General features: G+C 43.5%; 1 protein-coding gene across 2 annotated transcripts in view; it reads left to right on the top strand.

Moving 5' to 3' along the window:
- Positions 1–27,572, top strand: part of sdk1b (sidekick cell adhesion molecule 1b) — a 281,269-nt gene that overhangs the window by 104,035 nt on the left and 149,662 nt on the right. For both annotated transcript variants that reach the window (XM_034084739.1, XM_034084730.1), the window contains exon 4: positions 315–462. In XM_034084739.1, coding sequence (XP_033940630.1) covers positions 315–462 — 148 coding nt within the window. The remainder of the gene's footprint in view (positions 1–314; positions 463–27,572) is intronic.

The following is a 27,572-nucleotide window of genomic DNA, read 5'->3' as shown; positions in this document are numbered from 1 at the left end:
CTAGAATGGGTTAAAAGCAGAGGCCAAATGTCACTGTGTGTGCTGTGTGCTCTGCATGTGTGACCATTAAAGAGGGTTTCATCCCTGCGATTCTATCTATTCTACTGTAAGTATATTATCAATGTGTTTCCAAACTTCTACAACCACATGTTGAGGAAGTTACACAGATGAATTAAATCCCTAAAAACCTCTAAACAAGTAGGCCTTAATGCTGCTCTTTCAAGGATTTCTTGCATTCATATGTTGTGTCTTACTGTCATTTGAAACATTCCCATATTGATATCCACTCTCTTCATACCTGCCTCCCCCTCCAGTTTTGGGCACATTCTCAGCTGAGGAGCAGAGGAAGACCGTGATTCAGGGCAGACCTGCGATCATCAGCCTGCCCCCCCTCGCCTCTTTCCCCCGACCCCTCGTCACGTGGTACAAAGACGGACACAAGATAATCCCTAACAACCAAATGTAGGTGTCTCTTTCATTCTCTGCTTCTCTCTCTCTGTATCTTAGGTCTTTCTCTGCTTGGGTCTTCCTCCCCACCTTCTTCTCTCTCTTTCCATATTCTGCCAACTGGTACAAAGTGCATGAAACAAAATACCACTTGTCTGCGATAGAAAATGTAATTTTACAGTTCCTATCCCTCAGTATATTAATTAGCATGCCGACGAAGCACAGAAGTCATATTTAATCCTTGCACACCGATTGTTTTGAATAATAGCCATTTAGATCACTGACCCTTTTCATTAGACATCAGTACAATAGATTAAGTACATTATCAAGCAAAGATAACAGGGATTTTGTAATGAATCAAATTGTTTTGTTGTCTAATCTACAAGGTTATTAAGTAATTGCAGGTGCACAAGAGATGTTCTTTTATATTAATTGTGCAGCAGAGATATGAGGGTCCCTGGATACGTTGTGTAAGCTGTAGTTCAAAGTGTTTTGTTTAATGTTGTTGTCGGGCTCCTTTGAAATGCCTGTAATTTGCATATTATTCCGTAGCCGAATCCTGTCAGTGTCGGTATTTTGAAAAATGCTTATTCAGTGGATTAATAATGTAATTATTCAGACGGAGCAGGGCGGTGTAGGTTTGTTGTGAAAGGTTTTCAGAGTTATGTGCTATGGATTTAGGCAGTTCTTAAATTATTTTTAGAATATGTACCTGTGTGGATCTACTCATCAGTGAAAATATGTGTTAGATAGAGACCTTCAGTGATTTTATTAGGCAGCTCTCACGCTCTGAGATAACAAACTCCCCATTAAGAACACTAACGGCTCCCCTGTGTGTTATAGAATTAAATTGTCAGTGGCCTTGCTGCTCACACAAATGGCCTGACAGCTACTTTGTCCCTCCTTTTATGACAGTCATCACCTCAAAAGTGCTTTTTTTATGCTTGGTGGAGTCAGGTTAAATTAGCACTTGCTTTATTTAATTATTTATTAATTATATGTGTTGTTGTTGGTTCACACCAAGTTTGACTATTCATTTTAATTTGAATGGACACGGAAAATGGCTCTCCGGTTAATTACTGGCACCTCATTGAGTAACAGTGGAATCAAGACACTGGCTGTGTTCAAAGTGTTTACTGTCAGAACATCACCATTACACAGCTCTCACCCGCTTACAAATACACCACAAAAAAGGGCACTACTACCACTGGTAAGCAAAAAGGGAAACAAAGATAATATAAAGAGTGAAAATAGAGTGAAGTCTGAAATAAAGGCTCCGAATGCTAAAATGGTGCTCCTGCCTTTCAATGACTATAATGGCCACTTCACCACATCAAGTAAGTTTGGCAGTAGGGTATTAAGCACAGCAAAGAGAAACTTTTTCTTCACAAACCTCATCAAGATGCTTTTGTAACTGTCTCAAGTTGTCAGTAATTGGTTTAAGTGCAAATATGGTCTACAGTAACAGCGTTTCTAAAGAGGCTTTTAACTCGGAAGCTCAACAAGAAATATGTTTCAAAATTCTTGCTTGTAGGTAGAATAAGCAAAGCTCTAAACATTGGAGTGGCTGCAGAGTTTGCAGATAAGTAAGAGCTAAATGTAACAGCCGCAGCAGTAGGTTTTCAGAGCGTTTAAAACACTATGATTTGACAGTGAGCAATAAGCTGTCCCGGTTTGGCAGGTGCAGTCAGCTGAGAGGTTTGGCCAAGTGATCAGCGCACAGTTAGGCTGTGGCCTGTGTCGGAGCCTCTATTTGCAGTAAATGTAGTCACAAAGGCACCATTTGTCTGTGCCCTTTATCTTAATTAGGTTGCAAAAAACCTGATGAACATCCTGCCAAAAATGTGCGGTCCATGCACTTTATTATCAAGATAACCCATTAAATTCATGGTTTTCCTTTGCTATTTACTGCAGACAGTTAGTTCCTGCTAAATACCTGACTGCCTCCACTAAAGTCACAAGAAATTAATACATTTGTATGATTTACTATGCAAGTGGCATTCTGGGAATAAAAATGGAGGAGTGTTTTTCACACAGCAGAGCCCTCGCATTTAATGTAGATGTTTTATTTAGACTATATACCAATTTTATGCAGAGAGGGAGATTGCCACTTACAATCATTTGATATAAATCATGAGCCCGTCTCAATTACCTCTATGAAGTTACCAAGACAACCACTCCTGTCCTGGAATAAATCAGAGAGAGATACAGGGAACTATGAAGCCTTTTAGTAAGAAAACGTCTATACCCATTTTTATAAAATTATTTTTTCAATAAATGGATCATTTTACAGACCCTTCTCTTTGAGAGTCACTTGAATACACTGTGTTAAGCAGCTAATTACTACCTGGTCATGTTTGCTTAGTCAATCATGAGCAAACATTTCAGAAAAAGTACCAGAAAAAGTTGTAAATGCAAACTGTATGGAAGTTCTAACCCATTTCTCAAGTCTTACATTGTGTGACTTAAAGGTCACCTGTTCTGCAAAATGCACTTATTGATGTATTTGATGCATACATATGTGTCCCCAGTGTGTCAGGGAACTCACGCAGCGTCAGAAAATACAACCCTCTCTCTTTTCCTCCTTACCCACATCTCTAAAAACGGAGGTAAAACAGAGCTGATCCAGATTTGCTGCGGTCATGACGACACTACTAAAATGTGGTCTGGCTTTACGTTGAAGTCATGGCAACGTTCCGCCCCAACCTATTGTCCCCTATCAGAAACGTTGCTGTATCAGAAACAATGCGCGACATGTTTTGAAAGTAATATGGTCTGTGTTTACATTAGCAAGCATCGCTAACACACTGAGCTAACGCTGTACTGGAGAGAGTATGTGTAAAACCCGCAAGAGGAAAAGAGTTTGAGCTCCATACTGTTTCAGAGATAATCCTTAATGCGATTTGGAACATGATATGGCGTTTAATCACGGCATCGTTTAGCTGAGTTTTTGCCCGAGAGTAGACAGTCTTCGCTCAGTGCTTGCCTGCGCTCAAAAGGGGCGTGGCAACAGCAGCTCAGCTCGGGTTACATTTGAAGCTCCGAACCATGAATCAGCACTTTGGTAACAGGGCTGAAATAGAGGGCTATGAGTCACGGCTACAATGGGTGATCTGTTTGGTATTTTGAGCAAAACACTTCAGTGACATGTTTTGTATAGATATGGGCATGGCCCTATAATATATTGTTCAAATATAGAATAATAAGTGAGCTTTAAACATTAAGATTATGGATAACGTTTAAAGTCATCTTGAAGCAGTTGATTTGGTCTTAATATGAACTTATTTTGTGTTGTGTCTAGGCAACACTGGGTTACAGTCGTGTTGGCAGTTTGTTTGCACAAAGAAGATCTGAAGCAAAGAGTTTGTCTAAGATTCAATGCTTTCGCTCAAGTACCTGTATCCATGGCAACAGGATAAAATGACAGGTGGATCTGCCACTTCCATTGTCTGCACTATAATGTGTGATGTAGAAGTACATTTGAATGATATTGTTAGATAAATAAAAGATACCAAGTTGAACCTCATAGTTTCTATACATCTTTTCAAACAGACAGACAGACAGACACACACACACACACACACACACACACACACACACACACACACACACACACACACACACACACACACACACACACACACACACACACACACACACACACACACATACTCACACACCTGTAATATGACTAGAACGAGTGAATCGCGCTTCTTTATCCTCAAGTATTAATATAATCTGGTTCCATCTCTGCATTGCACCCCCCACACACACACACACACACACACACACACACACACACACACACACACACACACACACACACACACACACACACACACACACACACACACACACACACACACACACACACACACACACACACACACACACACACACACACACACACACACACACACACACACACACACACACACACACACACACACACACACACACACACACACACACTGTGATAAAGATTCATGCATAACACTCATAGAAAAGTCTCATTTGCACCTTTCTTCACAGCTTCTCTCTTGTCTCTACAAGACATGTCTTCCTCTCCCCATCCCCTCTCTCACCTCGCTGCTTCATCTCTCACTCCTGCTTTCTGCCTCTAAATTATTCTTTATATGGCTTCATTCTCTCCGTCGGCTCTCCCTCCCTCACTCCCTGTCTCTTTTACTGTCATTATCATGCCACAGGATATACTGTTACAGAAGCCATAAACTTCTGTTCCTGAATAAACCGCTTAACTGCTGCACACAAACACACACTCGCAGACACACACTGTCACACAAGCCATCTCTCCAGACCAATCTCGGTTTGCGTCTACCTGGCTCAAACGTCTCTGTGTGCGCCCGTGCGTGTCAAAGTGAGCGCGCTGAATATGCGCACGCCTCTGCTTGTGTAAAGCAGTGTGTGTGCGTTTGTGTTTGTGCGCGAGGTTACGCTGGCTGATCCTGCGGTCCAGAGAGACGGGGCCAGATGGTGCCTGGCGGTTGGTTGTCTTCGTGGTGACCGCGCTGATGATGTTGTTTATGAAGTTTATTGATCCGATATGCATCGCTCCCAGAGTCCCCAGCCCCATTTCACTGTCATACTTTCTGCCTCCCCCACCGCTCTCAAATGTTGTCCGTGTGCCCGCCCCTAACCCCTCTCTGCATATCCAACACACACAACCTCCCTCCCACTGTGGCTTCCCACTAACACATCACGTCCACACACACACACATCCCGTCTGTGAATGAACCTTCCCAAACTCCCCAGCCCCCAAAATACTGGCCAGCAAAAATCGTACAAGCTGTCACTTCCCAAATACCCTGCACTAATCTAATGGAGCTCACACTCCCGCTCCCCTCCGTCCCAATGCCGGTCTGCCATCACTCTAATTTTCTACCCTCCTTGCAAAATGTTTTTCTACACTTCCTCCTCTATTGTCACCTGGGCTTTGGACATATTTAGTGTGTTTTCTTCTTAAATGATGCTGTCCAGCAGCAGTCGAAACAACTCCGGGAGATTGTTGCCACCGCTGAAATGTTTTAGCCGTGACCTGCAGCCCAGGTCAAGAGGAGCGAGCTGCTGTTTTTAATTAGCTCTGAGGCCTGTGGCAGATGGACGTGGAAGGATTCTCATAGCTAGCTGCTTTCAGCGGACAGCCAGGAGGAGGAGAATTAGAACTCTCGTTTCTTCTTCCATGTGGGACGCACAGATTGATCAAATTAGGGCACGGATCTATACAGGAGCATGGCAGAGGAATATTTCAGTTCCTCTGCTGGGGAGTCGTGTGGTGCGGAGAGCGCTGATGTCACAGGTGGTCAATGTCAGGACTCTGCATTTGGGAAATATTTCTCCTCATAGACCTGGCCTGAGTAGCCATATGTGGTAGAGATGTGTATGTGTGTGGAAGTGTGTGTGTGTGTCTCGGCATTCATTCATTTGTCAAACAGCACTTTAACGGAGGGAGATTCATTATTTTGCTGCTTTCTCTTGTACACACACACACACACACACACACACACACACACACACACACACACACGCACGCACGCACGCACAGGTCTGAACAGAAGGAACTTTCTCGCTGTCTGAACTTTGCGAGCAGATGTTTTGTGTGTTTGTGTCTGCGAGCGTGTGCGTGTGTGTGTGTGTGTGTGTGTGTGTGTGTGTGTGTGTGTGTGTGTGTGTGTGTGTGTGTGTGTGTGTGTGTGTGTGTTAGACAGACAGCAAGAGAGAAACAGCATCATTTGGAGCGAGGATATGTAGGCTCAGATCCCTCACACTGAAAGTACAACCGGGCATTTGAAAGGCCTTCCATCCACAACGGCAGCGCTGCGGTTCATAATGACTCACTTTCTCACGGCAGCCAAAGGGGAGGATCAAAGTGTCTGAGCACGAGGTAAAGAGGACATGAAAAAAAGGTTACAGGAAATGAATATGGAGTAAAGAGTTTAAGCTGATTTAAATCCATTGTGTCTGGAACTTTATCTTTGGAGCCACCAGAAGCTTAGATGCTTTATGTGACTTTCTTTATAATGATATGATTTAGTTACTTTTGGATTGACAAAATGATCCCAGACATGAAGGGTTTTAAAAGGTTTTCTCTACTTACTCATGTGTTGAATTATACAAACCTCTACGTCTATGTCTTTGTTAAAGAATCTCTTTCATTGCACCAACTCACATATTTACTATGGTTTTGAGTCTTGTCCGAGTTCGACTTCGATGTTCATGAAACATTAAAGAGCTTGGTTACTTCATGTCTCTAATAATATTTGACAATAGTTCAGTTCTGTTCATTTGACATCTGTAAATGGTTGTCATGTACAATGTGAAAACAGAAAGTTGAAATTGCTACAATATACTTGAATGTTTTCATTTGCAGACATGCAGTCATTTAATTATTGTAATATGTCCGTTTTATTAGAAAGCTAAACTGCCACGCTCTTGGAAGACAATCGACTTGATAAACAGAATGAATGTATCAATCTGCAGTGCATTATGAACGTGTATCAGTAGTTATCTCTGAGTTTGAAGCCCTTTTATTAACGCCATGTATTAACGAGAGAGCTGTCTAGAAAACGCTTGATTCATAAAGAGATCATTTTCCTCTTGGCACCCATATTGCTGTCCTCACACTAATTGACAGCTCCATCAGTAATTGTAGTCATGATTTTAAAATGGTTCAATAGAAAATATCTACTTTCTACAAAAACCTCCCTAACCAAGTGTGAAAGTTAATTGCCTTTTTGTCACTAATAATGGTACTAAATGAAATTGGCTTGAAGATAGACCACTGCGAAGTGGTATGAAAATTTGCATTTAGCATTTCACAAGAGATTTTTAAATTGATTCATTTTATAGAGGCAAATAAGATGGGACATAAAGCAACAGGAATTCTTTTTTTGACGCCTGTCTGAACTTTATATTTTCCAATGTACCTCTCCTCCCCTTCGCCTTTTGCATTCTCTTTTTCTACACTTCACTCTTTCCATCCCTTTCCATAATTGAATTGCTCTTTTGGTCGCCTAATGTGGCGGCAAATAACAGAATCAAAATTCTCTACAGTAAACCTCCATTTCCTCTTCAATACGAAAAGAGGTAAGAACCTCTTTTCGTTTAAAAAAAAAAAGGAGGCTCTGTCCCTTTCTTGTTTCTGTGCTCAGCCTCTATCTAGCGTTCTCCTTCTTCCTTGTCAGTTAGTAGTAGATGTTGATCCCAGCTCAAAGGGAAATTCTAATCCTGGAATTCCTCGCCTCTCGACCTTCAGCTCATCTTAGGTTAGGATTGTAATGAAGATCTGGGCATCAAGGGCTTGTAAAGCCAGGTGTTATTGGTAAGTCACTAGTGTAACTAATAGTCAGTAGTCAAGTTTAAAGTATATACATTTGTACTTTTGTCAAGGAATTAACCATTTATAGCACAATGGTTATATATTAGACAGAAAATGTTGTACTCTCAAATACTCTGAACAGTGTTGAGGATTATGTTGGGTAAACTGATCACCAATTTAAATAAATAGATGGAGATATAATTATTTAAATACCAACAAATCAACGTTCTCGTCTAGTCTAGTGGTAGCCTAACAGCTGATTATTGAGCCAGTGATCAAGAAACATGCATCAGCCAAGGTTTGGCGATAGTACCTTACATTTGTTGACAATTCAAATCAAATGAAAAATAAGCTATACCTGAGTTTTGGGAGGATTAATCTGCCCTGAATTGTAGACGCTAGAAAGCTGGAGGCTGAAGTATATCAAAGAGGTGATAGGATTGGGGGGGAAAGGTGCTAAAAGAGAGGGTTGCAGTGAGAGTGGCCGATATCAAAAAAGTGCAGACATTTGAAAAGGACTCATGTAAAATGGCCAAACTCATAAAGCAGTAGATTCTAGCAGAAAACCAAAGATTTGCAAAACTCTCACGAGTTGGTTAAGGTTAGACATTGACCTCAAATAGTCGAGGTCCTGTTGTTGTAGCTTTTGCAAATTCAGGATTTTATTTTATACCTTTGCTTTTCCCCTGAAAGGTATTGTAATCTTGTATTCAGGACTGGTTGACTGCCTCTTTTCAACTTGTATACATTTATTCATGTCTCATTTAGGTTCAATGTCTCTCGTCAATGTCTACATTTCATCTTCTTGCAAAATACTTTTTTTCCAAAAAAGAGAAAGATTTGACCAGAGGCAACTTATTCTACCTCCACAATATTATTCATGCATTTTGAAATCAGACATTTGTAATGTCATCACTGTAGTGCAGGGGTGTCAAACTCAATTTCATCGTGGGCCACATTAGAATTATGGTTGCACTCAAAGGGCCGGTGGTAACTTCAAGACTATATAAATATACATAGATAAATATATATAAAATAATGTATTATTTTACAATATTTCCTCTGCATTGGATTATTATCTAGGGCAGTGCTTCTCAAAGTGTGGTCCGCGGACCACTGGTGGCCCGTGAGCGCCCCCTAGTGGTCCGCGAGTATATTGGTAACATTTCACATTTTAAATAAATAAATAAATGTAAGTTGTCCGCACTCTCGCGGGAATATCTCCGCAATGGAGCGCCACTTTCGATTACATGATATAGCCCAGCGCAACACCTTCGTCCCACTTGCTGCCACTTGTTTGTACCATTTTCAGGCGGTTTGTAATCTGTTCTAGAAAAACGATGTGATTTTGGATATGTGTGGAGTTGGGTGGTCCGCGAGTGTTTTTTTATTGGTTAAGTCCTCGGTGTGAAAAAATTGGAGAAACACTGATCTAGGGTAATAACTTCATAATTAACTACGTCGCAAGTCTCTTCTCACAGAATGAGATGCATTGTGGGACATGTAGTTTATGGGCAACGTGCTCCTGTAAAGCGGCACGTAACCTTATAATAAACTGATTATATTCTTTGCAAGCTCTTGTGGGCCACATCAAATGAAGTGGCGGGCCGGATTTGGCCCCCGGGCCTTGAGTTTGACACCCCTGCTGTAGTGCATGGGGATTGGGGGAGCAACACACGTGGCAAAGGGAGACAGTGAACAAGGGGTAGCTTTAATTGCATTGCATTTTCTGGTAATATTATTCATTGTCAAGGTGGAGTGGGATACAATTGCATTATAAAGACAGCACTTTAGGGCCTGCTGTCGGACTATGAATATTCATTGCTTATTCTGCCAAAAGCAATGTGTTGTAGCTTTGTTTAAAACTGTTGATGTGGTTTCCAAGTGTGTAGGCTATAAGAGGACTCACACATCTGCCACAAGGTAATAACACTATGTTTTTAATAAATACATTTTCCTTTCTATATTGGAACCCAATTGGGTGGATATTTTAGAGTTCATAGCACCATTATTTTCAGCCCCAGCAGTCAGATATGTTGTTATATTTGATGAGATAACAGCCTTGATGTCTGGCGGGTACATCGGGTGAATTTGAATCTCCTCTCATCTGTCCTTAACTCCTGTCCCTTCTTGTGACTGTGCTCCAAATTAGCTGTCTTCTTCAAGCCACACTAAGTGAGGTGAAAAGAAAACTTTTTCAAAAGTTTAAAGTAGAAAAGACATTAACTCTGAGGCTTTACTTAATGACTTTCCCAAATGACAGAGGCTTACTCTGCTTCACACACTCAAGGGAGGGAGACAAGCAGCAGGAGAGGGAGGAGGAGGAACAAAAAGCTCTCTAAACTGCAGGAGTGCGACATAGATGATTGCATCACAGTTGCAAAATAAACTATTAAATACCGTGATTATGTTTTCCTTTCACATATTTGAATCATCCTCAACTAATCGGCATTCGTTTTTGTTTTCTCGTAGCAGTAAAACAATATGTTGTGTACTGTAACAAGTGCTATTAGGCCATCATTTACATGCACTAAGACCCCTGGCCCTGCTATTAAAATGCCATCTGTATCTGGAAAAGCCAAAACATATGCTAATGCAGGTGTAAACACACAGGGCACTCATTATCATACAAGTGTGAATGAATTAACAAGAGCTCGTATCTCTGAGTCATCTACAGTGGATGTATGCAGTCTGTACACTGTGTAGTGATTTGTAGAGCAGTATATGTTGGTGTGTAGCACTGTTGTGACTCACTCTGAAGTTTGCCCTGCACTCAGCCTCACACAGGCACTCAGGCAAGATCACAGTACTGTAGCATTCACAGCAATGGCAAATATCCCCCTGCCTGTAAGAGACCAACTCTATGCAAACAAGGACTAAACACAGGCTGTCTTCTATGCTTTCAGATGTCTCAATAGCTACACTTGTGTTTGGCCAAGTCATCCATTTTGGTTTGGACTGAGATATCTACTATAACTACATGGATTGCTATGGAACTCTGTACAGACATTCATGGCACCAAAAGGTTGAATCCAACTTGATCCACTTGTTTTCTTGGTGGATGTGATCTTTTTTGTAGTTCCACCAGCAGGTTCAACTATTAACTTCTCCTGCGATATATCTCAACCCTCTACCGTCTACCTGATGGATTTGCTCTACATTTTGTAAAGACATTCATGGTCTCCCAGATGACGACTCCTAAAGACTCGGGGGATTCCCTGGCCCTTTATACATTTGTGGTTAAGATTGAAAATGGTTCAAAGTCCGAAAGATGAATACAACTATTGATCCTTTGACCACCAGCAGGTTGACATTTGTGTTAATATTAAAACCTCTTGATAACTTCTGCGTAACTTTCCATTAGAAGTTGGTGATCAGATTCATGTCAGTTTGATAACATTCCCATCAACCTAAGCTGTACTCTGTGTTTAGGGCTAATTAGAAAAGGTTAGCATGTGTTTAGACACTGAGCTAAAATGATCAACATGGCAAACATTGTAAGTGCTAAACAGTGTCTTTCTGAGCATGTTAGCATGCTAAAGTTAGGATTTAGCTCATACAGTAATGCACAGCTGCTCATTTACATTATATAACCTCATATATCTGCTAGCTAGGCAACAGTATCACATCTACTCAGGTGCTTCAAAGTCTGTGCAAAGTAGAAATAGTCCTAGTGCAGACACAAATGCATACAAATAGCACTTAATTAGCTTCGCCTGTGATTTCATTTCCAATGCCAGGTGTACATTTCTCGCCTTTACATATACATAATTACTTAATTAACCTTTAAATTCTAGAGTGTTTGTATGTCCCGATATGTGTGTAAGCCTGCAGGATATGGATTTAGTGATTCTATGTTCATCTATTTGAGTCTGTCAGAGAGCAGCTGCTTCTGTCTGAACAGATCACTCAAAAAACAGACAGAAACAGAGAAGTGTGTGTGTGTGTTTTCAGCCTGCATAGCTCGTGCTGATGATGATTAATTCTATAGATATCTATATTTGAAAGGGGCATCGGCGTCTTCTGTCTTTATGTCTGATCCGCTTCTTTCCCTCTTTCTCCATCTCTCTTCATCTGCCTTTCCTCTCTTCTCGTCTCTCCCTGCATATATCCTATATCATTTCAAGAATCATTATACCCCCATTAATGTCTGAACCAACACACTCCAACCTGCCAGCGTGTGTGTGTGCATGCGTTTGCGGGAGCGTGTCCTCTGTCTAAAGTTGTTAAATATTCTAAAGACAGAGACCTCTTTTAATTATACACTAATCACACTTTTAATTACCTGCCACACACGCATCCATCACTGACCAGACTGTACACGCATACACGCACTCATAGCCTGCACACACTCCCATCCGTCATTGGGAAGAGTTCTTAACCTATCGACAGAACAGAGAGGGGGGAGACTGAGAAAGAGAGAGAGACTCCTCAGTGCAGTGAGGAGTGACTGAGGAATGGTTGCTCTTGACACTGTAGGGCATGCTCCAGGTGATGAACACAGGAGGGACATACACTAAAAGACCATGGAACTAATGAATTCACTTCTCTCAAGAGATCATCTATGGCCATGTTTGTTCGCCCCCCTCCAAACTGTAGATATATCTTTGTATTTCCTCAGCTAATCGTCCCCAGGATGAAACAACAACAGAGTGCTGATTGATTGGTTAATAACAGAGCCACAACATGACCCCTTCCAGATAAGAGAGCGGGATCAATAAGCACTAAGCAGAAGGTCACAAGTTTCTTCTCTCTCACAACCAAATAAAAGTTACATGTTAGCACTGCCTGCACTCGGGTAATTACACTCTCACTTTTTGTGCTCCAACCTCTCCACTCGTGTATTCTCGTGGGAGTTTTGTGTTTATGACTTGGGAGCTTGTGTCAAGAAATAAATGCGTTTACAGTGCTTGAGGTGGTGAACCAATGTCCTGGGGTTTGAGTTCAAACACTGAGCTATCCATCCTTATTGAAGCAAACCGTGTTAGGTCACGCTGCAGGTTTCCTATGTTCTAGGCTGTTTTCACCTCAACTCAACAGGTAGTAACATTGGCCCTGTTTAGACCTGTGATCTATTATAATCATATCATACGTGGAAAGCTCCCAGTACGTCAGTTCATACCTGGTATTAACGTGCGTCTCCACGTGCTTCTTGAGTAACGACTTCTTCCCCACTGTGTGTATGCAAATAAACATGTAAATCATGTCCTTCTGCATTCGCTCAAAACATAATACATCGTTTTTGTTCTGTTTTTTGTGGTGTGTGTGCATATATTACAAATGAAAATCACATAAACCCTGAAAGAGGATGATGGAGTTATGTGTTTCATATTTTCTGAATTTCAGGAACATTTTATGAATCTCAAATATAACGTATTGTCACCACCGTGCCGCCAGCATTCTCCACACAACAGCATGTTAACAACAACACAGACACACCACCCACAGTATGATAGTAACATCGAAAACAGCCAAATTCTCTCTGTGATCATTCGTGAAATAAATAGTCTTTATGAAATAACCACAATGTATAGCATAATGTTGTAATGGCCAAGCCTGTTTCTCGATATAAAATATATGTTGAATTTAGTATATCTTTTCAATATATCAAAAACAACAGACTTCTTTTCATCCGATGACTTATTTCCATATATGACCAGTTCTTACATGACCAGAGTACATATACTCTGAGGCATATACACTGAGAATGGCTCAAACTAATTCCTCATCCTCACATAGGCCTCTTATTTCCTGCTGATTCAGAAACTTCATTGCATCTCATCAAAAGGTGTTAGTCTGTGGAATAACTGTACTGATGCACTGAAATATTGTACAAGTCTATCTAAACTGAAAGTATTATTTAGGAGCCAAATCATTAATGGTTATGAACAGGACCTGTAAAATCCCATTTGTTATTATTTCTTGTAATTGTAGATGTAATTTCTTTCTGATTGTTTTGTAAAAAAACAAAAAGCAAACAAATTAACAAGACAAACATGTCGCTGATGACGATGATCTAATATTTTATTTATAAGAAAAATATATGCTAGAAGGGGTAGGACCAGAACAGTTTTTTTAAGCTTCTTCTTGCCCCTGTTGAACATGACAGAGACTATTTGAGAATTATTTGTTTTTTTTATTATTATTTTTTTGTACTTTGTTATAATTATTAATTTGAGTGAGAAAAAAGAGAATATATATATATTATTGTTGTATGTTTTTGTTTCTGACATGTTCAATAAATTGACTAATACAAAAAACCAAAAACCAAAAAAAACCAGTATCCACAATAACATTTACGTCAGCGGTCCATTTTGGAATTGCACCTCCTGGGCAATTTTCTGTCTTTAACTAAACTGGCTCCTACCAAAGTGGGTGGAGTTGAATGTAAGGGTGTGTTTATGCCGAGGAAGTTGGCACACTGCAATTGTGGTACCTATTTCAGTATGAAATTGTGCCTGCATTTCAGCCTTTTAGTACAAAAGCAAGAGCAAAGAGGGCTCTTTGTAGTCTTGGTTGGTGGTGAGGCATACATGGCACTTTCAAAAATCACAACAAAACCCTCAGTGCCTTTTCCTCATTTAGCACACTAAAATATATATTTAAATACACATAAAAGAAGAGTCGATTTCGCGAAGGAGCACTCAGCTCTTTTGGACGTTTGTGCCCTTAGTTTGTTCTAAGTATTGTTTGCCCAGTTTCATATAAACACACACACACACACACACACACACACACACACACACACACACACACACACACACACACACACACACACACACACACACACACACACACACACACACACACACACACACACACACACACACACACACACACACACACACACACACACACACACACACACACACAGTAGTCTCTGTCACACTGTATGGCTTTGTAGAAGGAACAGGTCAGTGTGAGTGATGCATTCTGACAGTTTAGCTGCAGGCTTTTTGCACATTAGAGGATATATGAGAGCAAGTGTGTGTGGTCGGGATTGTTACAGAACATTTTTGATTAAAATGTGTTTACCTGTGGGCAGAATAATTTGTTTGGTGTTGTATTGATTTCCTTTCGCCACTGTGACAAGTGTATCAGTTAAAAACCCTTGTTTTACAGGAGATGCTGTAAATCCTACTTTGATTGAGCCAAGTATCGCTGGTGTTTTATTATATGAATTTTTTTAGCCCCTCATGCTATAATCATGTATATTTTCTCCATTCCTGTGTATGTGTCTTCTCGCAATTATCACTGGCCCTGTGTATCTCCTAATCGATATAACTGGCCTGCTCTCGTCTATCCCACATGCTCCACTGACATCCAACATCTAGTTACAGGCGGCCTATGGAACTGCCAGTCAGCTGTTCCTAAGGCTGACTTCATCTCTGGCTACGCTTCCCTGCAGTCTCTGGATTTCCTTGCTCTCACTGAAACCTGGATTACTGCATCCAACACATCCACCCCAACAGCTCTCTCCACAGCATATTCCTTCACCCATACACCCAGACCCACTGGCAGAGGAGGTGGCACTGGTCTCCTGCTCTCTCCCAAATGGAGCTTTTCCCTCTTCAAGCTACCTAACTTCACTCCTTCCACCTTTGAATTCCATGCCCTCACAGTAACCCATCCTATAAAATTAACCATTGTTGTTCTCTACCGTCCACCAGGCGCCTTGGGGGACTTCTTGGAGGAATTAGATAATCTCCTCTCACACATGCCTGAAACTGGCCGTCTCGCTGTACTTCTCGGAGACTTCAACCTCCAGACAGGGAATACATCTGAACTAACATCTCTTTTAACCGCCTTTGCTTTCTCACTGTCTCCATCCCCACCAACTCATAAAGCTGACAATGTCCTTGATTTCATATTCTCAAGGAACTGCTCTACTTCTAACCTCTCTGTAAACCCGCTCCACCTCGGATCACTTCTTCATTTCATTCTCTCTACCCCTTTCCAAACATAACAAACTAATCTCTTCTAATTCTGCACCTGTCCACCGCAACCTTCGTTCCCTCTCCCCCTCTACCCTTGCCTCATCGGTGCTCTCAGCCCTCCCTTCCTCTGACTCGTTCCAACTCCTGTCTCCAAACTCTGCTGCAGAAACTCTCCTCTCTACTCTGTCATCCTCTCTGGACTCTCTCTGTCCTCTCACATCTCGGCAGGCTCGTCAGTCCCCTCCTGCTCCCTGGCTAAATGATGCATTGCGTGCTAATAGAACAATCCTTCGGGCAGCAGAGCGGAAACGGTGGAAATCCAAACACCATGACGACCTCCTAACCTATCAGGCTCTCCTCTCCTCTTTCTCTGCTTCGATCTCTCATGCAAAAAGCACTTTCTTTCAAGATAAGATCCAATCTTCCTATTCCAATCCCAACAAACTATTTTCCATCTTCTCCACCCTCTTGGATTGCATTCGACACGGTGAACCATCAGATCCTCGTTCGCACTCTCCAAGAACTTGGAGTTTCAGGCTCTGCACTTTCCCTCCTCACCTCATACCTCAAAGACCGTACCTACAGGGTAACTTGGAGAGGGTCCGAGTCCGACCCTTGTCAATTAACTACAGGGGTCCCTCAGGGCTCTGTTCTTGGTCCCCTCCTCTTCTCCCTGTACACAAACTCGCTCGGATCTGTCATTAGCCCGCATGGTTTTTCATACCATTGCTACGCTGACGACACCCAATTAATTTTGTCCTTTCCCCGCTCAGAGACCCAGGTCGTCACCCGCATCTCTGCTTGTCTGGCAGACATCTCTCAGTGGATGTCTGCTCACCACCTCAAGCTCAACCTTGACAAGACTGAACTGCTTTTCCTTCCGGGAAAAGATTGTCCCACTCTTGACCTGACAATCAACATCGGCACCTCTGTTGTTTCCCCGACTCAGACTGCAAGGAATCTGGGTGTGACACTAGATAACAACCTGTCCTTCACTGCAAACATCGCTGCTACAACCCGCTACTGCAGATACACTCTTTACAACATCAGGAATATACGTCCCCAGCTGACCCAGAAAGCGACGCAGGTTCTGGCCCAGGCTCTCGTCATCTCACGCCTAGACTACTGCAACTCCCTCCTGGCTGGTCTACCTGCATGTGCCATCCGACCTCTACAGCTCATCCAGAATGCAGCGGCTCGTCTGTTTTCAACCTTCCTAAATGTTCCCACTCCGCTCCTCCGCTCCCTTCACTGGCTTCCGGTAACTGCTAGAATCCACTTCAAGACAATCGTACTTGTGTACCATGCTGCGAATGGATCTGGCCCTTCCTACATCCAGGACATGGTTAAACTGTACACCCCAGCACGTGCACTCCGCTCTGCATCAGCCAAACAGCTCGCTGCACCCGCACTGCGAGGGGGACCCAAGTTCCCATCAGCAAAAACACGTCGGTTTGCTATCCTGGCTCCAAAATGGTGGAATTAGCTCCCCATTGAAATCAGGACAGCAGATAGCCTACACATCTTCCTGCGCAGACTGAAAACTCAGCTCTTTCGACTCCACTTTGAGCGATAGAATTACTAACAAAGCACTTATATACTAATAAAGGACTGGCTTATCTAAAGCCAGTTGAGTAGCACTTGAAATGTGTTGGCTCTATGAAACCTGATGTACTTATATGATTCTGTTTTCTTCAAGATTGTATCTTGTTGGTCGAACGCACTTATTGCAAGTCGCTTTGGATAAAAGCGTCAGCTAAATGCAATGTAATGTAAGTGGGTGGTTGTGTCAACGTTGATACTAAAAAAGAGAGCATTGTTTTTGTTTACTCTGTACTTTTACTAGTGGCCTTTAAAGCTACAGTTAGCACAGCATCTTTATTAAAGGTGACATGTCATGCTTTTCTGGTTATTACCCGTCCCCTTGTGTGTTATGAAGGTTTTTATGCATGTAAACGGTGTGCAGAGTCAAAACCCTCAAAGTACACCATGTAGGGAGTAAAACTCTAAAACAGAAAATATCTCCCCAAAACGCCTCGTTGGAGATACGTCATTGTCCATTTGATTCTTCCGGGTACATCATGATGTCATGTGGTCCCCGGGAACGAAGTGGACCAATCCGTGGAGCCGTTACGTTACGTCCGCGCAGCCGTTACGTCCGCGCAGCCGTTACGTTAAGCCCCCGCTGATTGGTCCAAATTGACCAATCCACGGACTTCCTCACACACTCAGTGCATGCAGCTCAGCTGATTTCTCCTCCCTGGCTGCAGGCTGATAACAGACAGTTGGGATCGCGGCGAAATTCTCTCTGCAGACCCATTCTCACAGCGTTTATCAACCTTTTTCTTACTCAATATCAAGCCACACTTATTGTTTTTACTTCGGCTGTGACTTTGTGTGTGCTCAGGGTGAGTTTGGCTGTGTTTCGCTGTGTTTTGGAGCACACTGGGCTCACAGGGAGGGGGGGGGCAAGAGCTGCAGCGAGCCGTTTAGTGGAGAGAGTGAATACACATACTTTACAGAGATGCATATGCGAAACCAATGTGAGTTTGGAAAATTGCACAGTATAAATCTATTCTAGTAGACCTCAACAATGGAATTATGATCAGTGGAAATGGCCATGACATGTGACCTTTAAGACAGCAATATATGTGACTGTTTTTAGGGATCATTAGTGGGACCACACACACACACACACACACACACACACACACACACACACACACACACACACACACACACACACACACACACACACACACACACACACAGTGTGTCAAATGGCTGCACTCAACAATTGACAAAGTTGAAGATATGCCCTGGCTTAGTTAGGACCAGCAAACAGTAATGCTATCATTCACATAGCAGTATTCAACTTTTTAATGACGGATTAGGCGATAAATTAGGCTAGCTACCCCTTTAATATATCTGGTTCTATTATGCCATTTTGGGCAATGTTACAACCTAGTGAACTGTACGAAAAAAATTGTACATTGGAAGCTTCAACAGCTTCTATGTTTGGATATGGTCTGAATGCATTCTGTTGTTATCATTTAATTATAAAATAGTTCAATATGCAGCAAGTTGTATATATGTGTACATGTACATTGCACTGAGGGTACTTTGTTAAATTTAGAGATAGATAACAACACTCATTTTCTTTCCCCGATCGACCAGTTGATTGTTTGAGGAGTAGGTGTTACGCAGAATGAAGCAGGTAGGACCCAAACGCAGATTACACTTGACGATACTTTTATTTCAAGGACTTTAAATAAACAAAACACTCTTCGGTGAACTGCGTCACAAACAAAAGAAGCACCAACACTGAACACAGGAGGAGACAAGACTAAATACAGGGAGGGGTAATCACAAGACGAGAAACAGCCGGGGAGGAGAAACACAAGGGCCACAGGTGAACACAATCAGATAACTAGACACCAGGGAAACCAATGACAAGAGGAAAAACACAGGGAAAAGGACCAGACAATAACCCAGAGGAAAACATGACATGGAAAACAGCAAAGACACCCAAACCTACAAAACTACAACCGTGACATGAACTTAGGAGAGTGACATAACCCCCCCTCAAGGGACGGATCCCAGATGTCCCAAAAAACAAAGTCCAGCAGGGTGGGTGGAGGGGGTCTGGAGGACGGGTCTCGGGCGGACGGCCCGGGGGCAAGGCAGAGACCAAGGTGGGGAACTCGGGCGGACGGCCCGGGGGCAAGGCAGAGTTCAAAAAGGGGAACTCGGGCGGATGGCCCGGGGGCAAGGCAGAGTTCGAGGAGGGGGTCTCGGGCGGATGGCCCGGGGGCAAGACAGAGTTCGAGGAGGGGTGAAGACCACAGCGGGCGAACTCAGGGGACCGGGCTCGAGGGCGAAGACCGGACAGCTCCGGAGGCCGGGCAGGAGCCGGTGTCGGCAAGATCCCCCACGGAAGAGGACACAGGGCCGGCAGAAGAGTAGTCTGCGGGACCTCCAACGGGACAAGACATGGAGTTGGCAGGACCCCCGGCAGAAGAGTAGTCTGCGGGACCTCCAACAGCTCAGGACATGGAGTTGGCAGGACCCCCGGCAGAAGAGTAGTCTGCGGGACCTCCAACGGGACAAAGCATGAAGTTGGTAGGACCCCCGGCAAAAGAGTAGTCTGCGTGACCTCCAACGGCACAGGACATAGGGTTGGCAGGACCCCCAGCAGAACCTCCAACGGCACAGTACATGGGGTTGGGAGGACCCCCGGCAGAAAAGCAGTCTGCGGGACCTCCAACGGGACAAGACATGGAGTTGGCAGGACCCCCGGCAGAAGAGTAGTCTGCGGGACCTCCAATGGCACAGGACATAGGGTTGGCAGGACCCCCGGCAGAAGAGTAGTCAACGGGACCCCCAACGGGACAGGACATGGAGTTGGCAGGACCCCCGGGAGGAGAGTAGTCGGCGGGACCCCCAACGGGACAGGACATGGAGTTGGCAGGACCCCCAGCGGAACCTCCAACGGCACTTCAGTAGGGACTTGAGTAGGGACTTGAGTAGGGACTGGAGAAGGAACTCGAGAGAGAGAGAGAGAGAGAGAGAGAGAGAGAGAGAGAGAACTCGAGAGGTGACTCGAGAAGAAACTCAAGAGGGTACTCGAAAGAGGGCTTGAGAGGGAACTTGAGAGGGAACTTGAGAGGAAACTCGAAAGGAGACTCGAGAGGGGACTCGAGAGGAGACTCGAGAGGAGACTTGAGAGGGAACTGGAGAGGAGACTTGAGACGGTTGGTTCGTCAACTGAACACGAGGGGCTGGAGTCGGCTGGAGAGCCAACAGGAGACGAGGTGCTGGAGTCGGCCGGTATGCCGACAGGACTCGGGGAGCTGGCGTCGGCTGAACAGCCAACTGGAGACGAGGAGCTGGAGTCGGCCGGTAAGCTGACAGGACTCAGGGAGCTGGCGTTGGCCGGTAAGCTGACAGGACTCGAGGAGCTGGCGTCGGCTGAACAGCCAACTGGAGACGAGGAGCTGGAGTCGGCCGGTAAGCTGACAGGACTCGGGGAGCTGGCGTTGGCCGGTAAGCTGACAGGACTCGAGGAGCTGGCGTCGGCTGAACAGCCAACTGGAGACGAGGAGCTGGAGTCGGCCGGTATGCTGACAGGACTCGGGGAGCTGGCGTTGGCCGGTAAGCCGGTCCTGGAGCCAAAACTGGAGTCGGGACCATGGGTACTGGGGCCGGTACTGGAGCCAGAACCATGGCTGCTGGGGCCGGAACCAGAACACGGGACCATGGCTGTGTGGGATGATACTGGAGCACGAAACCATGGCTGTGTGGGCCGATACTGGAGCATGGAGCCATGGCTGCTGGGGCCTGTACTGGGGCTGGAGCCATGGCTCTTGGGGCTCGGGCTGCTAGCTTGGCCTTGCGACTCCTTCTCTTAGCAGCCGCCTGAAGGCTCCGTGGACCTCCATAAGCCAGACGAGTTCCAGCATACGACTCCTGGACAGGAGCAGGAACTGGGGCAGAAGCATGGGTTGACTTCAGACGGAACCCACCGAGGCTTATGGTGCCAGGTTGGGAATTGGGAAACACGGAGCTAGCATGCCTGGGGCTAGCAGGCCGGGAATCCCACACCGGGATCATGGCTGTTGGAGAACGGGCTGGAATCCTGGCCCTGCGTCTCCGAGAGGCTCTTTGGAGACTCCGTGGACCTCCAACAGGACCGTAGTCGGATCCGAAGAAAGGGTTAGAAGCGTCGGACCAGTCCTCAGGACAACTTGTGAAAAGCTGTAACCACTCCGGCAACGAACTCCTCAACCAAGGCATTTCGGCCACCTCCATTCGTGCCTTCTCGAGAATAGCCTCTTTGTCCTTTCTAGAAGAAGTTCCTTTCCACTCGGCATGATAACATTGTAGAGAAAAGTCTAGATCAAACAGATCCAACTCAAACTCATGAAAATCCGCTGGGTCCATTTCTTGGTTGGTGCTTTCTGTTACGCAGAGTGAAGCAGGTAGGACCCAAACGCAGATTACACTTGACGATACCTTTATTTCAAGGACTTTAAATAAACTTGGACAAACAAAACACTCTTCGGTGAACTGGGTCACAAACAAAAGAAGCACCAACACAGAACACAGGATGAGACAAGACTAAATACAGGGAGGGGTAATCACAAGACGAGAAACAGCCGGGCAGGGGAGGAGAAACACAAGGGCCACAGGTGAACACAATCAGATAACTAGACACACCAGGGAAACTAATGACAAGAGGAAAAACACAGGGAAAAGGACCAGACAATAACCCAGAGGAAAACATGACATGGAAAACAGCAAAAACACCCAAACCTACAAAACTACAACCGTGACATGAACTTAGGAGTGTGACAGTAGGAAGTATTTCAGTCGACCAGCTATTCTTTCGTTTTTGCTATGATATCATAAAGTACATTCATTTTTCCTGACTTTCCTTTACTAGATTAAAAAGCAACCCCCAGCTGTTTTTTTTAATCTATAAATTGGTTTCTTAATTTAATTCCCGGAAAATGTACCATATCAAAACATTTTAAGCATATAACTAGTTCATGGCTTCATGCCCTCAATTTGAGGCTGCTCCGCTAAAGTCAATTATAAAACGGGCAAGTCAAATCAAGCAATCTGATTGGTTCTTAGCCGTGATATACTGAGAGTATACCACGGGTAGAATTGTAAGTTACTTTTCACAACAAGTCAGTATCCCTCCGCGCCTGAGAAAAACAGTATACAGTTGGGCTTTTCAAACTGGAACAAGAAAGCAGCGGAGAAGTAACGGGGCAGAAACCCTCCTTTTTACGCAGCGGTCCAGACATTGGCATTAGGGCAGGGATATCAATCAATCAATCAATGTTTATTTATATAGCCCAATATCACAAATGTTACATTTGTCTCAGTGGTCTTCACAGTGTGTACAGAATATCAGTATGACAATACGACACCCTCTGTCCTTAGACCCTCACATCGTACAAGGAAAAACTTTCGAAGAAAGCCCAGTTTAAGGGGGAAAATGGGAGAAACCTCAGGGAGAGCAACAGAGGAGGGATCCCTCTCCCAGGACGGACAGACGTGCAATAGATGCCGTGTGTAAATTGAAAAGATAATACATTTGCAACATAGGTAGTCCAAATGTTTGGAAATGTGTGTATAATAGGAAGATGAATCCACGAGGATATCCATCCAGGACCGATGATCCAGGACCACAGCCACGACTCAAGATCCAGCGCTCGCGATCCAGGACACAGGACCGCAGGATCATCCATGACTCCGGATCCCAGCGTATATAGACACCAAAAAGAAAGAAATGTGGGGAAGCTGGGTTAATCGGAACATGAGAGTACACAGGTATAGACAGAGAGAAGGAAGAAGTAAGATGTCCCCCGACAAACTAAGCCTATATCAGCAAAACTAGGGGCTGAATCTAATCAGCCCTAACTATAAGCTTTATCAAAAAGGAAGGTCTTAAGCGCACTCTTAAAAACGGATAGGGTGTCTGCCGCCCGAACACAAACTGGAAGCTGATTCCACAAATGTGGAGCTTGATAAGAAAAGGCTCTGGCTCCCATTGTACTTTTAGAGACTCGAGGAACAACCAACAACCCTGCATTCTTGGAACGCAATGCCCTAGTAGGACAGTAGGGTATAATGAGTTCTTTAAGGTAAGATGGCGCCTGCCCATTAAGGGCTTTGTAGGCGAGAAGAAGAATTTTAAATTCTATCCTGTGTTCTATAGGGAGCCAGTGTAAGGCAGCCAGAACAGGAGTAATGTGGTCCCTTTTCCTAACTCTGGTTAGTACACGAGCCGCAGCATTTTGAATCAGCTGAAGCGACTTGATATCTAGATACTTTCCAAGGTTTGACATAATGAATTGTGCTACTTTTAAAGCAAGCAACGTTGTTTTCAAATCTGTAATCAAAGAGGTCCGCAAAAACGCTATCGACCAATCAGATTGCTTGATTTGACTTGTCAGTTTTATAAATATATTTAAATTTCTTCCGTTACGAAACAAACTTACAAAGCATAAGATGGAAACATTTAAGATTAACTTCGACCTCCGGGGAGGTCTTACTATGGAGGCGTGGATTGAGGAGTGCCTATCTCCAGAAACCTAAATGACGACATGCAGAGCTACGTGAAGAGCAGGTAGACCAACTGGAAAAGTACCACCATTCAAAAGCTTTCTGATGCGGGTCTTGAAACAAAGCAGAGAAATTGACCGTTAGTGGCCACAGGTGCGAAAGCTTTCTCCAGAGCTACTGGAAGCCAAATCTCGGGGACCGGAGAAAGTGGAGCAATATTATCGCCATGCCAAGCAACAGCCTAGAACAACCTCAACCTATACAAGTAACCACGTAAGCCATGCTACTGATGCTGGCCAGTTTTTCAGTGGCTGCACAATAAACGGCAACATACAAATGAATGTAAATAAATAGCCAAATAATGGATCAACGCTCTCTGTCTAATATGTTCGCTAGCTGTTAGTGTTGTTGCATAGCAACCACCTCGCACTATGTTTTGTGCAGAAGGCAACGGAGGGACTATTTTATTTTGAACCTCATTATTTACTAATAAAAACTATTTAAATTAGAGTGTGTATTTTTCTTTCATATTGCCACACTTGGTAACCGTTTTATAAAAGCAATAGCTCACGACAGGCCGTGGTATATGCTCATTATATCACAGCTAAGGGGCGTGGTTCGACAACCCCCTTAGCTGTGATATAATGAGCATATACCACGCCCTGTCGTAAGCTATTGCTTAAATAGCTCACTGTTCTCAATGCAACAGAAATCCAACCATGTAACCCTTTTAACACCAACTGTGTAGAAGCACCAAGAGGCACAACTCCTTCAATGTCTACAGAGAGCTTCACAGAGCGAGTTTGAAGGGCATAACATAAAACCACAGCGTCTAAAGTCACACTCTTTATTTCATGTTCAAACAGTCATATGAGCCAGAATTAGAAAATGACAGCTTATTTTCAAGTGTGAAGATTACCGGCTCTCTGTTGAGCTGGGCTCTCTAGCCGAGCAGCTGGAGGAGAGGGGATGTGAGAATAAGGTGTGTTTCTCCGGCTGAGAGGAAGAGAGAGAAAGTGTGTGAGATGTGAAGACAGCGAGAGAAGTCACCGCCAGTTGTGTGGTTAATTGGAAGCAGACATAATTAGTGCTAATTAGGATAATAGCCATTCGTCTAGAGATCCATCCACCTAATGGGACTACAGTCACTGAGCTGCATACACACACACACACACACACACACACACACACACACACACACACACACACACACACACACACACACACACACACACACACACACACACACACACACACACACACACACACACACACACACACACACATTCATCCAGCTGCGTTTTTAGAAGAATGCGCTCTTGTACCGTAGATTTAATGTGTGACCTGTTATGACCTGTTTTTTCTACATTACAACCAAATACCTTTCTGTGTTCCTTGACATGAATGAGCGCCTGTATGTGGATGAAAAAGAGACAGACAGACGTAACGGTAGAAAGGAAGTGAGTCATGGAGCGCCTGTAACTGAACAAACAGCGAGGGGAGAGAAAAAGTATCCCTCCTCTGTTTATTTAGCATCTTGCTTCATCCTTCTCTCTCTTCCTGTCTCCACCTCACCCTTGCCCTGCTTTGCTTTCCTTTCCTGTACCGTTGACTTTCCACTTCTCGTTGCCTGTCCCTCGGGCCCTGCTAGGGGACATTAAACAAACGTAGTCTGTCCAGCAGCCCTCTCTCTCTCTCTCTCTCTCTCACACACACACACACACACACACTCACACACACACACACACACACACACACACACACACACACACACACACACACACACACACACACACACACACACACACACACACACACACACACACACACAGGCGGGCACATCCTCTGCCTGCGTGTGTGTTTTATAGAGGACTTATTGGCAAAGGCAAGTTGCCAAGCCGGTGAGCAACGACAGAAAAGTCTGCCTCTCTGTGCCCGTTTGACCGTTTGGAGGAACTGTAAAGGTGATTGAGGAAGCACGCCTGTGATTTAGGCACTGCGTTAATTAGACGTCACAGAGCTGCGGAGTGTGTAGGGCAAAATGTAGGGAAATGTTTTCTGAGCCAGTGAAGGGGCTGTTAAAAATCTCTCTCAAACACATTAGTGTTCATTACCGTTGTAACCTAAACCATCTTTCCTTATTTTCTCTCTCTTTCTCCCTCTTTATTGGTCTCATGTGCACTCACATATGAAGGCTGTATTTCTCAGTGGAAAAATCATTAAGATTCACCATGTAGAACTACGACATTAACAAAGAATAACTTTAGATTTGGTTGTGAGTTATTAATACAGTCTGGACAGGAAATGAAATTTGGACATGAGAGCAGTTGGATTGCAGCCCATGGCCAAAACATTTAGTACTCTTTTAGGTACTTTTGGTAGGGGTTTAATGTTTGCTGTTCTCTGTTGTTTTTGTGTCAGAAAACCTTGAAACCTACAGCAACATAACTTTAATGTTTACAGTTTATTTAACTAAAGCCACCTCAGATACAGTCTGTTGATTGCTGCTCGATTATGGCAAAAATCATAATCTCGATTATTTGGGTCAATAATTGATATCACGATTATTATTTACTTTGAAAACATACATTTATTGGAGAGAAAAAATGTGAACAGTATGTTTTTAACAGTTGATTACCCTGAACTTTAAGTATAATTCAACTGAAAAACCAATTAAAAAAAAGAAAATTATAATTTGTTTTCATAATTATAATAATAAAACAATTATCGTTTTATTTCGATTACGTTGTTTTCGTAATCGTTGCAAGCCGTAATTGCGATTAAAATACAATTAATTGAGCAGCCCTACAGTCTGTCTACAGTCGGCAGTTACCAAGCACTGGTGCTCGCCAATAGCTGAGACGCAGTGGTGAGTTTTTCCTTTCACCGGCAAACTGACAAGGCTGTTTGAATTTGTCAACTTGTCACAAGGCCCTTTGGAAGGACACATTTTCCAGTACAATTTTTCCTTCTGACCATAGTCCAAAACTCATAAACTTTCATTCAGATTTATAAAATGTTTGAAAAAGCCCTGAACCAGAGTCTATGCTATTACTGCTCATAAAACCTTTGTTAAATCTTTAATGGGTTTATCAAATATTTGTTTTTGTAATAATGAATGGTGTAATGGTCAAGTGTCCATGTAGTCTGTTTTTGTTAACGAGTTGCATTAGTTAGTAGTTAGACTGTACAGATCTAGATGTGCCAAACGGGTGCTTTTAATGCACAGCAATGTTTCCCTGTGATCATTTTAATGTAGTCCCAAAATGATTTGGCCTTGGTTTAAATTGAGAAAGACACAATCCAGGCCTTTTAAATAGTTGATGCACATTTGTATTGCATCAGCATCTGCTTCAGTTATTTCTCCTCATTTGGTTCAGCTCCAGCGGTGTTGTTTTAGAGACGAGCAGTTGTTTTGTGGACGTTTTGTTTTCTCCCTTTTGTTGATTACAAGATAAAAGGAAAGCAAGAAAAGTTTATTTATATAGCACCTTTCAACACAAGGCAATTCAAGGTGCTTTACAAAGCAGACATGTTTTGTTTAAAGGGAACACGTTTGGAACAAGATGTTGCAGCAGGGATGCCAATGTCACACCAGTAGTGGGATGTAGGGTTCACCCTGCTGAGCAGACGCTACATCAGTAACATTATGCAGCATGAGGCACATATCATAGGAGCTCACAATATTATTTACAATTTGTACTTTTTGAACCACATACATTTTTGGTATATCTATAAACTTACTGAAGAATGAAGATTATCTCCCTTTTGTG

Source organism: Pseudochaenichthys georgianus, chromosome 1 (genome assembly GCF_902827115.2).
Source record: "Pseudochaenichthys georgianus chromosome 1, fPseGeo1.2, whole genome shotgun sequence".
Taxonomy (NCBI): Eukaryota; Metazoa; Chordata; class Actinopteri; order Perciformes; family Channichthyidae; genus Pseudochaenichthys; species Pseudochaenichthys georgianus.
This window is presented reverse-complemented; position numbering and strand designations above follow the sequence as displayed.